Here is a 14,802-nt window from a genome sequence, read left to right as displayed (position 1 = left end):
ATTGATTTCTTTCATAACATCTAGACACCGCTTGAGTGTTTAAAAAAAGCAAACAAAACACCTCGAAGCAGCTAATAAAAAAAGGCGAGAATTAGTGAAAATTTCTGCATTGCAGAGGGTTGGGCTAGATGACCCCCGGGGTCCCTTCCAACTCCCCATTTCTGGGATTCTTCGGACATTTCACAAGCCTGCCCTGCTTTCTTGCTTCTGCCTTCGAGCAGAAAAACGCGCAGCTTAAAGTCCCGCCGGGTCGCTTTCCCTTCACGGGCTCCCTCCATCGCAGGCGATATTACAAGCGCAGCCCCGAAGCATCCGTGTCCGTGTGAAAACCCCGTTACGTGACCCACGGGACCTCCGATCTCGGCGTTTCCGAGTCTATGAGCGCCAGGGGGCACTTCTGATGCGCGCCGGAAGCCGCGAAGGGGCGGCGGCGGTGCCTCGCTGGAAGCTGCGCCCTCGTCGCCGTCCGAGGCTTCTCTGAGCTGCTGGTGAGGCTGGCCGGGCTTCTTTCCCCCCCACCGCCGCTGAGGGACCCTCGTGGGGCGGGCTGTGCCTGCTAAGCCCCTCCGCTGGGTGACGAGAGCCTCGCCCGGGTAAGGGGCTTCTGGCTGCCAAGGGTGGGCTAAGTTTGGGGGGGGGGGGGTCGCAGGCTCCGCGTGGCAAGAGGCCGACCTCTCTCTCTCAGGCCTGGAAAGCACGCCCGATCTCTGAGCCTGTGCAGAGTGCCTTCTCTCCTCCCTCCCCCCCCCATTGGACTGTGACGCTCAGGGTCCAGGGCTGTTCCCTTCCGTGGCGCAGGCTTGGCATGGCAGAGGGGGGAGAGGTGCTTCCTGGAATATCCTAGAGTTGGATGGGGACATCCCAAGGGTCATCAAGCCCAACCCCTGCGAGGCAGGATTCTCGACGCCAGTCCTCCCACCCCATACCAGACCCTACTTAGCTTTGCAAAATGTGCCGGATGTTTTATCTCTACGCCACTAGGAAGCTTACTGAGGGCATTTGAGCAGCAGCAGCTGGGAACCGTTTCGCGGCCAGTGCCAGATTTACATATAGGCTAAACAAGCTATCGCTTTAGGGCCCCACTCTCTTGGGGGACCCAAAAAAAAATTAAAGGGGGGAAAACTGGATGTACATTTCCAAAATATAAGAGAAAAAAATAAAACCTACATGTTGTGTAAGCTTATAATGGGCCCTGCCTGTTAGTTTGCTCCCTAAAATACCACTGGTTTGCTCATTTCTGTATCAATTACTTTGATAAAATACATATTTTGTTATGTGCAAATGGCTTTAGATACCTATTTGGTCCATAAATTACCATATAGCATATATGCAACACAAAAAACAGTGACAATTTGTTCTTCACAAAGGACAGCTGGACATATAAAGGGCCCCATTGCCTTCATTAGCTTAGGGCCTCATCAAACCTAAATCCAGCCCTGGTTTCGCCCCAGCCGTTTTTAAGTTAGAGGGCTGGCGGTGTCTCTGCCCCCCACCCCAGATGTTGTCAGACCAACTAGGAGCTGTTCAGCGGTGGAAAGGACTCCCTTGGAAGGCGGCAGACTCTCCTTCCTTGGAGGTTTTTAAGCAGCGGTTGGGTGGCCATCTGCCGTGGATGATCTAGTTGAGATTTCTGCATTGCAGAGGGTTGGGCTCAATGACTCTCAGGATCCCTTCCAACTCTACAGTTCCATGATTCTAACTGCCAACGTCCCTGACTGTTGGTTGTGCTGACCTGGGTCTGATAAGAGTCCAGCAACATACGGAGAGCCACAGGTTACCCCCACGTCTGTTTTGAAGCTGCCTTTAACTGCCTCCTGTCCATACATCCCAACCCAACCATCTAAATGTACACATCTGTATGTCTATAATATATGCACCTGCCAGTTTATGATTATGCTTCATGTTTCTGAAGTGGGCTGCAGTACACAAAGAGTGATGCCATAATACAGTTCAGCCTTTAAGGTGCTTCAAAGCTCTTTGATGTTTCTGCCAACGCAGTTTGTTATCTTTTCTAGGATAATCCAGTTGCATCATGGCTGCCCCAGATGAGCTCAAGTTTCATGGTGAGTGTTTTAATTCCCCTGAGTGAGTTATGGATTGTGGCAAGCTTTGGGTACCAGGCTGTGCAGTGTGCTTTCTCTACCCACCTCAAAACTTCCCTGTTCATACACGTCCCACTTACAAGAGCATAACCTTTGTTGGATTATCTCCCTTTCCTATCTCATTAGTCTTCTATACCAGGAATAGTCAGTCTACAGCTCTTGGCAGTGTTAGGAACTCGGATAGAAAAGCTAGGAGCCAAATGGCTTCTGGGACTTGGGTTGTGGGTGCCAAAATCGGCTGTGTAGTTGCTACTGAGTGTTTGTGTGGTTCGACAACACAAATCCCCACTTACCCACAAAGCTCCCTTGGTCACCCTGGGCCAGTCGCTCACTCACAGCCGGACTTACCTCATAGGGTAGTTGTGAAAATAAAATGAGAGTGAGGGAGAGCTATGTACGCTGGGATATAAATGTAATAAAGCAAAGCAAAGCATGTTAAAACTAGAGGAAAAAGCCTTCCAGGTTTTTTCACCTCCTCTGTTGGTGGCATCCTGGGATTTTAAGCACCAGATAAGAAAATGGTGGCGCGACTGGCTTGGCTAACAATTTATTCCAGACAAATAACTTGGCAGCTCTGCAATAGGCAGAGCAAAAATATACTTCTACTCACCTGCAAAACTGCTTTCATTGAGTGTCACGCTATGGAAGTGCTATCCTAGCTATGAGCTACAGGGGCTCTAGAGCGAAATCTGATTGTGCTAGTATTTCTGTCCTGACTGCCTGGCATATTTTATTTTATTTTATTTTTTGCAGAATTCGACGAAGCCATAGATTTGCTGGCTGAGAATGCAGATGCCACCACTCCTAGCATCAGTGAGCGGCAAAGCCACACAACCGTAAACATGTCTTCCGGCTACAATGAGGAGCCTGAGGCAGAAGAGGATGATAAAACAGAGGTGCTGCTGTTTCAAATTCTGTCCTGCATGTTGATTTATAGCTAGCTGGAGAAGTAGCTGCTTTGCAGCAGGAAGGAAACATAAGCCTAGCCAAGGGGCTACATCCTATGGACCTAGAAGAGAGTGGGAAGGAGATAACAGGTCAAATGGGAGCTTTGATGTAAAGCACAGTGATTTACATAGATAAGGAGGATAGGAGGCATAGAATGCATATTACACCTGGTCTGTAGCAGTTGCACTGGTTCCCTCATAGCTTCCCAGCCCAACTTAAGGTGCTCTCTCACATTTGTGTTGAAAGCCTAGATGGGGGGGGGGGGGCTCCAAACAGCTGAAAGAATGCCTCATTCCCTGTATAGACCAGCTTGGGGCTTAAATTCAGCAGAGAAGGCCCTCCTGGTAGTTCTCCCGCTCTTACAGGTTGGGGGGAGCTTGTGAGATTACCTTCTTGGTGGTAGCTCCAAGAATGTGGACCTCCCTTTCCACAGAAGTTTGTCTGGATTCCATTGTTTGCTTTGAAAAGGGAAGAATTTAGTTTTGTGTCCCGCCTGTAACGTGTTGTATGGAATTAGTGTTTTCAGGTAATGTGTGTGCTTTTTGTTTGTTGATGTTTTAAATGTATTCTGTGTGTTTTTAATATGCAGTAACCCACCCTGGAACCTTATTGTGAAGGGTGGGTAAGAAAAACAATAAATAACAACAGTGTGTGTGTGTGTGTGTGTGTGTGTGCGCGTGCGCGTGCGCGTGTGTGTGCGCGCACACACACACCACACACAGAGAGAGAGGGCAAGGGAAGCACTTTGCTGTGCCACCCTACCTAATTCACTCTTATGTGAAGAGTAACTGGAAGAATTTCCATAAAAATAATGTTCCCTAGTAATTATAGTCCCTCCCATAAGTTTCACCCTCCACCTCTTAACACACAGAACTGCAGCCTGTGGAGTTTCCTCAAAGCTTGCTGAAAGGAGTTCCTGGGAGGAGAAGCATCCATGAAAGAAAGAGGTCTTCTTCTTGGATTTGGAATGAAGCACTCTGCCTCTTTTTCTTTTCTTTATTAAAGTAAGAATGTTTAGGGCACAAGGTCAGGAGTTCTATCTTCGCAAGAGGCCCAGGGGTTGGTTTGTCTCACCCAAAATATCTTTCCTGGCCGAGGGCAAAGCAGTAACCTGCATTCTCATCCCTGCAGCTCTTGAGTTCCCAGAAGAAGCAATCCAGTTTCTGGACCTTTGAATATTACCAGGCTTTCTTCGATGTTGACACATACCAGGTAAGGGAATTTGTGTAGTTCTAGCTTCATAGGCGCAGCCAAGAATCAGCCACAGTTGACAAGATGAGGGAGCGTAGTAACTCAGCTTGTAAGTAGCAAGCGCAAGACCTGCCATACAGTTTGCACTTGGCCCTCCAGCTGTTTTTGGACTACAACTCCCATCATCCCTAGCTAACAGGACCAGTGGTCAGGGATGATGGGAATTGTAGTCCCAAAACAGCTGGAGGGCCAAGTTTGGCTACCACTGGGCTAGATCACCCATAGGGTCCAGTTCTGTTTCATGGCTGGAGGTACAACCTCATGGCTGGCACATTTGTATTGTGCTTTGAGCCTAATTTGGCTCCAGGATTCTTCTGTGGCTAAATTACTACCATTATTTTGTTGGGTACAAATTGAAGATCTTCCTGATCGACTAATATTTTCAGGAGCTTAAATCCACAGCGGTGATGTTCTGACTACGGGGATGGAGATTTCCTAACCATGAAGTTAGAATGACGAATTGAGTTCCATCTTCCCTCCACCACAAGCTTGCTTGCTTGGCTTTGGGCAACCATATTATCCGCCTTCTCTCCATACCCTGACAATGGGGTCTAGTGCAAGGCATAGAAATGAATGTACAATATTTCTAGCGGTTCCTGCACCTCCTGAGATGGGAAGCAAAAAGCCCTGCACCCTTGCACGTCCCCATGGGGTCCATTTTGCTGAGGCAAGGCCTATTTCTTGTTTATCAGGTGTTGGACAGGATAAAGGGGTCGCTGCTTCCGCTGCCAGGGAAAAACTTTGTATGGCACCATCTACGGAATAGCCCTGACCTGTATGGTGAGTACAGAGAGGCTCAGACTGATGCAGAGCACTGCCTCCTGCTTTGCAATGTCTGGATTGAACTGCAAACTGTGATGTAGCATACTATGCCCAGGACAGAGAATGCAGCTTGCTCAGCATCCTGAGAAGCAAGTCCTGATTAAGCGGGGAGGGGGGTGATAGGAATTTTGAGGTCTTAGATATATGGTAGTGTTCATAAGTGTACCAACCAAGCACCTACATAGATCAGCACAGGGTGACCCACCTGAAACCATTTTGATTCCCAAACTGACCAAATGTTTTCCCTGCAAGGAGGGAGGGGGGTCAGGGAGCCTTCCCATTGTCTCAGGAATTGAGTGATCAGCATTTTAATGGGTGACAGACCATCAGGAAAGGCAAACAGATAACCTGTCAAACAGGAAAAACAACATTCAAATTTCTGTTTTAGACCGCCTTTTCTGGGATGTAGGTATGGTGTTTCTGGGGGGTAATCTTAGGTTACACCCCTTCTGTGATGTATGTATGATTTCTGGGGTTGGTCTTGATCTACAGGGTGGCAATTTCAAAAGTCTTTATAAGGCCTTGTGCGCCATTGTTCTGGGTTCCTCCTCCCTTCTTTGTGTGGTGAGTGAGGACCCTGTTGCAACAGATCAATAAAGATCAAGCTTACTAGCTGCTTTGCTTCTCAATATTCTCTGGTTGGTCTCTGTTATTTTCTCCTACCAATAGGGGACCTATGTAAGTACTCTATATGGGCTCTTGGATACCCCATAAGGGAAAAGGGCAATTTTTGTTTACAACAGGGGGGTGAAGCTTGCTAGTCATCTTCCAGAAGTGCAGTCTTCATTTCCTTGCTCTGTCATCCCTAAGTACATACCTTGCAAGTGAAAGGTCCCAGGTCAACCCCGAGCATCATCACTCAATGGATGTCTGAGAGCTGGGCCGGGAAAAGCCATGGGGAATTAGGACTAGATCAGACTTCCCCAGCTTGGTGCCCTACAGATTCTGCTTCTTCTTCTTTGGTGATCACTCGCAACTGAGTAAGATTGTCTTCCATGAACATGGTTTTAACAGTGAGTCAGTGAGACTGTGAAGGCCAATTCTGGATCCACACGTCCTTCCATAGTGGGGACATAGGTTTCCGGGCGGGAGTTGGTCACGGTGAGGGTTTGCCAAGCGTGCCTTCCTCTTAGCACATTTCTCCCTTTCGTCCCGTGTTTGAGCGTCTTCAAAGCCCGTGACACCTTTGGTAAAGGCTGTTCTCCAATTGGAGCACTCGCAGGCCGGTGTTTCCCAGTTGTCGGTGTTTATAGTACATTTTTAAAATTTGCCTTGAGACAGTCTTTCAACCTCTTTTGTTGACCACCAGCGTTATGCTTTCCATTTTTAAGTTCAGAATAGAGTAGTTGCCTTTGGGAGACGATAATCGGGCATCCGAACAACATGACCAGTCCAAACGAAGTTGATGTTGAAGAAGATTCTTCATTGATTCTGATTCTTTCTTACAGATTATTTGGACTATAGCTCCTATCACCCTTGATCCTTGGGCCAAGCTTGCTGGGGTGATGGGAGTTAAGCCCCAAACATCTGGAGATCAGCAGGTTGGGGGGGAGGCTGCGCTAGATAGACTGATAGCCTAACAATGTGTTACACTTTTGTGTGTCCAAGGTTTGTTCTTGGGGAATGTAGATTTCCCTCTAAGGCCTGCTCTACCAGGTGGCCTCCAGTGTTGTGCTGAGACACCTCCCCTGAGCCCCAGTTCTTTAGTTGCTTCCTTGTTCTGTATTTGGTAAATGAGTTTACAGTCGGCTCCATTCTTTGCCCCATGCTGAGACAAGAAGTCTGCCCATCATTTTTGGTCTTCTAATGTTGTATTTCTGCCTCTCACAGGCCCGTTCTGGATCTGTGCCACGTTGGTCTTCACGCTGGCTATCAGCGGCAACCTGTCCAGCTTCCAGGAGAAAAAGGGCAGCCCCCAGTTCCACAAAGGTGAGGGGTCAACAGGGGAGTGTCTCTTGCAATTTAAGCTTTCTGGACAGAGTGTCAAGTGGTTGAATGCAATCATAGCCCTTTCATATATTGGGTATTGTTGAAGGCACACCAAGAATGGGGGGGGGAGGTAAAAAATGAGTTGCATGTTACCTGCAAAAGCTTTTGAGCAAGGTGGCATGCGGCCTACAAAAAAGCAGGAAACGAGCTGTAGTAATGACTCCTTTCTTTCCTACTGAGGATGTGTGAGATGGGTAAATGGACAGTATTCAGAATGCCTGAATTTTAGCTCCCATATATCCTTAACTTCTCGCAGAGGAGCAGAAGCTCCTTAGCATAACTTAGTCATAAAATGAATGGAAGCTTTAAAAGTAGTTCTCAGTTATGATAAGTAAACACAAGAGGGAGGGAGGGAAGGAAGAAAGGAGTTTTGTGCATGTGTGTACATACACACATACACACATGCCCTTCCTTCCCTCCCTCTTGTGTTTACTAGCATAACTGAGAACTACTTTTAAAGCTTCCATTCAATTTATGACTAAGTTATGCTAAGGAGCTTCTTCTCCTCTTAGCACCTGCGGGAGAAGGGCAGGCAGAAGGCAAATATGTAGAGGCTTGTTCCTGGTAGGGTAAGCCCTGGTTATTGACCCTGCCAATGCTTTTGCCTTGGAGTGAATGCTGCTCTTAATATCGTTTTCCTTTTCTTCCATAGTGTCCATTGCCGGAATAATTATCTACTGCTATGCCTGGCTGGTACCCCTTGCCCTGTGGGGCTATTTGCAGTGGCGAAAGGGGGTCCAGGTCCATGTGGACTCCTACACCTTCCTGGAGATGGTGTGCGTCTATGGTTATTCCCTATTTGTGTACATCCCCACTGCGGTGAGTAAGGCAAATGGGGTGGCAGGGAAAAGACTGGTTCATATGTCATTTCTTTTCAGTTTGCAGAGCATAACGTTCCAGTAGAAAGTGCTCAAAAGTCCTGCTCCGTTGTGCTTTCCATTATTATTATTATTATTATTATTATTATTATTATTATTATTATTATTATATCATTCATTCATTCCCTGCCTATCTGGCTGGGTATCCCCAGCTACTCTGGGCAGCTCCCAACAGAATATTAAAAACACGATAAAACATCAAACATTAAAAACTTCCCTAAACAGGGTTGCCTTCAGATGTCTTCTAAAAGTCAGATCGTTGTTTATTTCCTTGACATCTGAAGGAAGGGTATTCTACAGGCCTGGTATCACTACCAAGAAGGCCCTCTGCCTGGTTGCCTGTAACCACACTTCTCACAGTGAGGCAACCAGCAGAAGGTCCTTAGAGCTGGACCTCAGTGTCCAGGCTGAACGTTGGGGGTGGAGACGCTCCTTCAGGTATACTGGGCTGAGGCCGTTTAGGACTTTAAAAGTCAGCACAAACACTTTGAATTGTGCTTAGAAATGTACTGGGAGCCAATGTAGGTTTTTCAGGACCGGTGTTATGTGGTCTCGGCGGCCACTCCCAGTCACCATTCTAGCTGCCACATTCTGGATTAATTGTGGTTTCCGGGTCACCTTCATTGCAGTAGTCCCAAGTGGGAGTTAACTAGAGCATGCACCACTCTGGCAAGACCGTCTGCGGGCAGGTAGGGTCTCAGCCTGCGTACCAGATGGAGCTGGTAGACAGCTGCCCTGGACACAGAATTGACCTGCACTTCCATGGACAGCTGGGAGTCCAAAATGACTCCCAGGCTGCGCATCTGGTCTTTCAGGGGCACAATTATCTCATTCAGGACCAGGGATTCCCCCACAACCACCTGCCCCGTTTCCCCCAAAACTGTCCTTCTGCCTTGTCAGGATTCAGCCTCAATCTGTTAGACGCCATCCATTCTCCAACCACCTCCAGACATTCACACATTCCTCAAGCACTGCTAGTTTTGTGCAGTGGGATTTCAGCAATAAGGACCTGAATTAAACTCAGAGCTGCCACTGGCTGAGGTCCTGTTTCTCATGAAGAGTGTATGAGATCTTACTCAACTTCCACTTCCTTCATTCACAGATGCTGTGGCTGATTCCTATCTCCTGGCTGCAGTGGCTGCTGCTCATCTTTGCAGTGGGTCTCTCTGGCTCAGTTCTGGTTCTTACCTTCTGGCCAGTTATCCGCTCAGACACCAGGCTGGCAGCTTGCGCCCTGTTGGCTGTCATTGTTTCTCTCCATGTCCTTCTGGCTATTGGTTGCAAGGTAGGTTTCCTTCTCGTCCCACTAAGCTAGGCCAAGGTTTGGAGAGCAAAATGCTACTTGTGCCGAGAGGGGAAGGAAAGGTAGAGGGAAATAAGCTGTGTATGATGCAGCCGCTAGAAAGTCAGATATTTCAAATGAGTTTTTAGCCTCGGAAGTTGCAGAGATTTTACAGCCGTAAAAGTACTCAGGGCTGGAAACATGATGATGTCATTGTATGATTTTACTATATAATTCTGGGTACCCTGTGGCAATTTAGTATTATGAACATCTCTAAACCAGCCTTTGCCTACCTGGTCATGCAGGCAGGGAGTTCTCTGGAGGGCAAAAGGTTGACAAAATCTGCTCTGAACTTACAATATTTGAGGTAGCTTTATACTGGACCCCTGAAAAAATTGTTAGAATATGATGTAAACACTGCATAGTGGGAGTACAGACGTACCTTGGAAGTCGAATGAAATCCATTCCAGAAGTCCGTTCAACTTCCAAAACGTTCGACTTCCAAGGCGCGGCTTCTGATTGGCTGCAGGAGCATCCTGCAGTCAGTCGGAAGCCGTGCTGGACATTCGACTTCCAAAAATCATTCAAAAACCAGAACAATCACTTCCGGTCTTTGATTGCTCGGGAGCCGAAAGGTTCGATTTTACAGGTGTTCAGCTTTTCAGGTTCCACTGTATAGATAAAGTAATTCTAATTATATCATAGTGTTCACTGTGCCCAAAATTATGAGGAACGGAACAGGCATTTGATTAAGTAAGAAACAACAGGCTGTCATTTACCATTGAAACCTTTCTAGCAACTGTTCCAGCACTTTTAAGACCCAACCAAATGTTGGTCAGGAACAAGACTTTGAGCTCATCAGAACTTTTCTTTAGACTGTAGACCAGGGGTGGGGGAAATGCTGCCAGATATAACAGGATCGACATTTCTGGTGCAAAAAGACCTCTGCTTGTGATGGCATCCTGGGGTGAATGGAGGAGTAACGATTGCTCTCGCTTTGAAGATAGCAGCCGTTTGGTTCTTCCGCTGGTGTACCTGCAAACCAGAGCTGGGGGGGGGGCGGGGGGGGCTTTCTCTGTATGAAAGCTGCATGCTGGTAGTGGGTGGAACTTGCCATAGTAAAGGTAAAGGGACCCCTGACTATTAGGTCCAGTCGTGACCGACTCTGGGGTTGCGGCACCCATCTCGCTTTATTGGCCGAGGGAGCCGGCATTTGTCCGCAGACAGCTTCCAGGTCATATGGCCAGCATGACCAAGCTGCTTCTGGCGAACCAGAGCAGCGCATGGAAACGCCGTTTACCTTCCCGCCGGAGTGGTACCTATTTATCTACTTGCACTTTGATGTGCTTTCAAACTGCTAGGTTGGCAGGAGCAGGGACTGAGCAACGGGAGCTCACCCCGTCACGGGGATTCGAACCATCGACCTTCTGATTGGCAAATCCTAGGCTCTGTGGTTTAATCCACAGCACCACCCGCGTCCCTGGGACTTGCCATAGCACAACGTAAATCGGATTTATGCGACACATCTCTATCCAGGCAGGTTAGAAGCATCAACCCAGTTAAATCCAGACAAGAATATGTACGGAGATTATGCAGCAAGATTGGGGAGGGTCGTGATCCGGGGAGGGAAATGGTCAAGGAAGGAGGCAGCAAGGAGAAGCCTGGAAGGTCCCTGAACCCTGGGGTGTAAGCTACACCTTTGATGTGGATTTTAATGTAATTAATGCATATACTGGCGCTGCTCACTAATTTGCAGCACAGTGGAAAACGTATATGCTGTGTTAGCAGAAGCCGAATTTGTAAATGACGGAATATGGCTGGAACAGTGAAGTTGACGAAGTCTGTAAGACCCCGGAGTGTTACTTGTATACATCTAGACCAGACTACTGCAATGCTGTTTATGTGGGGCTGCCTTTGAATAGGGCTCAGACCAGGGGTTGGCAAGGTTTACCTCGCCTGGGCCGGTTCACTCCAGCAGAGATCGTTCCATGGGCTGGATTGTGCGCACGGGGTCGCAATTTCCGGCACCTGTGCAGATGCGATTTTTGGCATCTGAGCATGCGCAGACACGATTTTCAGCACCACGGAAGTGAGTCCCTGTGCCGGTTTAGCACAGCACACAGGGACTTGCCAAGCGGGCAGCTCGGTTCAGGGGCCGCTCATGGGCCGGTTAAACAACCCCCATGGGCCTTAGGCTGCCTTCCCCTGGCTCAGACCCTTGCCCTTGTGCAAAATGCAGCAGACTGGGTACCTGCTGGGGCTGGGCTCTTATATCGGAGTAATAGGTTCCATGAATTGCACTGGCTGCTTGTTGGCTTCCAAACCCAATTCAAAGTACGGATCATAACTTCTAAAGCCCGGAACAGTTTGGGACCAAGTTTGGGCCATTTTACCCGTATGGGGCTGCCAGGCCTTGAAATCGGTTACCGAGCCTGTGCCTGCAGATTCACCACAATGTAGTCAGGCTGGAGGGTGCAAAAGATGTTTTTTTCCAGCGACAGCCTCTCAACTATGGAACTCCCTTCCTCAAGAGATACGTTTTGCTCCCTCCTCGTCTTAAGCAGGCCCTAAATATATTTTCACTCCACCCGAGAAAACTGGGGGTAGTTTTTTAATTGAATATTACACTCAGTATAGTATTGGGATTGTTGGCTGTCTGTGATTTCTTTTTTGCTAGTTTCATATTTTTAGTTTTAATTTGTAGGCTTTTAATGAGTTTTTAAACATTTTATACTCTCTTGATTGTGAGCTGCTTTGAGAATACTTAGGGTTTCGAAGAGAGGCAAACGTTAATAGATATTAGTATTAATAGTCTAACATTCCTTAAAAGCTTGGTTCATCTGCTTTTTGCTGTCTTTTCGTTTTATATTTTTAAACCTCGAAGCCTATTAAGTGTAACGTAAGAAAAATAAATGAGCTGTTTTGCAGCTAGCACCCCCCCTTCCAATTTTTTCCTTTGTTGAACTCCCTTCACTTTTGTGTTTTCATATAGTTTTGGGCACGTTATAAAAAATACAGTTGGCGTTATAGTGTGGACTTTTCACATGCATGCATTTCAAGTTTCGGAAATGACACTGTAGGCTGAGACAGAGGAGTGCAATGTGCTCAGGATTAGTCACATTCTGCCTGCAACACTGAACTTAAATGAGAACTCTTAAGCAAACTCTTTGGCCCCACCTTGGTAGTGTCAATACAAACTCCACAGCCAAGATCCAACAAGGATGTGGATTATTGTTCTTACACACATGCCTCAGGGCTGGCTTGGACATCCTGTACAAAGCCCTCGTCTAATAAACGGGGAAACAGTTATAGCTGGATATCCAGCCTAAAGTGGGATGGGGTGGAATAAATTACCCAGCTAAAGTGAATCCAGTTTTCCCACGCACATTTCAAGTATTAGTACATGTCGATTGCAAATGTACAGATGTACAGTCTCACTATGCTACCCTAGGAAACTTCAGTTTCTTAAAGAAAACTTTGTGCTCTAGAGAATGGAGTATTATTTATACTTCTTCTGCCATTTGCCAAACTAGATTAGGATGGTAACAAGAAAGCAGTTACACGATGTTTCCAAACCTGATTCCCCCGGCCTCGGCATACTGATAGATCTGTGTATTTTTGGCGTGTGCAGCTAAGCCTTGAAGAAACAGGTACTGAACAGTTTCTCAGTAAATTGGGAAATAAATGGTAATGCTTGCAGAAACTCAGCAACTTGCAGAACAGGGAAGCAGGCACACCCAGTGGGCAACTCTAGAGAATATATGGCATCTCCGGCCCTTAATATAGGACCTTGTTTTGGTGTTAACTTGGTAGCAGAAAAGTAGCCCAAAAACAATTTGCTGTGGGTCATGTATTCAGTTTTGCGTTCAGGTTTTGATTAAGCCAGAGTATTCTTCAAAGTGCAGTCACTGAGTTTTCAAATTAACTTATTGATTCTAGGTGGAGGAAGGCGAGCCTGCTTGATTTCTACAGCTGATTAATTTTCTTCTCTTTGAAGCTGTATTTCTTCCAGAATGCAACCGGAACACCTTCTCATCCCACGCCAGCTGCTCATTTCGGCAGAAGCACACCGCCTCACCCGGCCAACCACTCCAACTCACATATTTGAAAGGCAGCTGGTAAGAACTTCTGGCCATCCCGTACGGCATGCAACAGATGCTAAAAATGCCACTGGGTGTCAAATATTCTTTGTCAAAGTGCCCACTGCTCCCCAATCCCCACCCCTACCAATGGAAGCATAGGAACTAATGTGCTTCTGGGAGAGGTAACAAGGGGTTGGCATCTCTCATCTTTCTCCCTTGGTGCATGCCCTGCTGACAAGACCTAAAATCTCTGTTGCAGACACTTTCATCATGAATGTCTGGCCTCAGGGAAAGCCCATGGGCGAAGGACGGTGCACACTCATCCAAGAGGCAAGGAGACACCTGAGCTGGAACAGGGACCAAGCTGCATCACCTCACCATTTCAAGACTTTTGTTGTCCTACTTCAGCCAGCCATGTCACTAAGGTGCCCAATTTGCAAAGAACCCGACTTTTGGAAACAAATGTAAAGGCCTGGCTGTTAACATCACAAAATGTTACTTGGGGTGGATGCAGCTGCTCTTTGCTCCTTCATCACAGGATGGGCCTGCAGTCCTGACACGGCTGCAGAAAGCGACTGAATGGAGTGATTATCTATTGTTCCCTTTCCAGTTAAATCTTTGGTAACGGCGGGATGTAGCAGAGTCAGCTGATGGCTGAGACTTTTTAGATCCTCGGTGAGTAAGGGTGGATGATCAGGAATAGAAGTAAGAGCTTCTTTGGAGGGAAGCTTGAATGATAGGGAGGTTGAGCACTTCAGATTACTTTGATTTACTTTAGCTACTTGATTTTGTTTTCTATGGAAAGCTAATTTAAATAAAACTGCCTTTTAAGAGGAGTGTGGCTCTTTCCCAGCTTCTTTTCCAGGCAACACTGTCATCCTCTGTGGCCACATTGTGTAACACAGGATCAGCGAAAGTAGCCATGTAACATGCTGTCTTTGTCTGTGAAAGAGGGTGACCGAAAATCTGGTAGAAAGAAGCACCTAATGGCATGGGTGGGAAACTACTGGGTTTCCTCCTCGGGGATTTTGTAACCAAGTCTGAGGTCCTAAAGGCAGCCTTTGCACAGAGTGAGAGTCTCTTAACTGTATGTCAAAAACAGAGGCTTGTATTTTGAAGATGTGAGCGAAATGGAAATGAGCTTTGTGGAGTCACATCAAAACCTGAGGTGGGGGAAACCAGCCACTGTAAACAAGTCTTCAAAACCCTCCCAGTTTTATTCAATAGTCACAAAATCATTGATCAGCCAGACCTAACAATTGACTGTGTAGACCCCACAATTCAGCCACTATGGAGCTTCTGCACAAGACCCCTCCTCCCTCCCCCCCAAATTCAGCCCACCAAGCCCCTGTTGGGAGCCAAAGGAAACTGCCTAAGTAAAACACACTCCCCCCCCTCCATAAAACGGGTCCCTGCCAATTCCTTTCGAACATGCCAACTGGTGGCTC

The 14,802-nt window shown here is 47.2% G+C and overlaps 1 protein-coding gene across 2 annotated transcripts; it reads left to right on the top strand.

Moving 5' to 3' along the window:
• Window positions 1-80: 80 nt before the first annotated feature.
• On the top strand, window positions 81-14,190 carry YIPF2 (Yip1 domain family member 2). Of its 2 annotated transcripts, none has more exons than XM_081176895.1 (10): window positions 81-488; window positions 2,016-2,063; window positions 2,856-2,998; window positions 4,182-4,262; window positions 4,994-5,081; window positions 6,954-7,052; window positions 7,765-7,931; window positions 9,093-9,275; window positions 13,270-13,390; window positions 13,614-14,190. In XM_081176895.1, the coding sequence occupies exons 2-9, from the start codon at window positions 2,033-2,035 to the stop codon at window positions 13,378-13,380; spliced, it is 903 nt and encodes a 300-aa protein (XP_081033021.1). In that variant the 5' UTR covers window positions 81-488; window positions 2,016-2,032; the 3' UTR covers window positions 13,381-13,390; window positions 13,614-14,190. The 2 variants fall into 2 exon arrangements, with proteins under 2 accessions (XP_081033021.1, XP_081033020.1); XM_081176894.1 differs by having other exon boundaries at window positions 437-593.
• The last annotated feature ends 612 nt before the right edge of the window (window positions 14,191-14,802 follow it).

The sequence above is a fragment of the Podarcis bocagei genome (genome assembly GCF_964188305.1).
Source record: "Podarcis bocagei genome assembly, chromosome: 17".
In the NCBI taxonomy this organism is placed as follows: Eukaryota; Metazoa; Chordata; class Lepidosauria; order Squamata; family Lacertidae; genus Podarcis; species Podarcis bocagei.
Note: the sequence above shows the minus strand (reverse complement) of the source record. Positions and strands in the feature narration are given on the sequence as shown.

Bases quoted from the DNA above. Each gene is read 5' to 3' on its own strand.
- YIPF2 (XM_081176895.1), top strand. From the start codon at position 2,033: ATGGCTGCCCCAGATGAGCTCAAGTTTCATG. The intron at 7,053-7,764 runs GTGAGGGGTCAA...TTTCTTCCATAG, and splicing joins CAGCCCCCAGTTCCACAAAG to TGTCCATTGCCGGAATAATT. The intron at 7,932-9,092 runs GTGAGTAAGGCA...CTTCATTCACAG, and splicing joins TTGTGTACATCCCCACTGCG to ATGCTGTGGCTGATTCCTAT.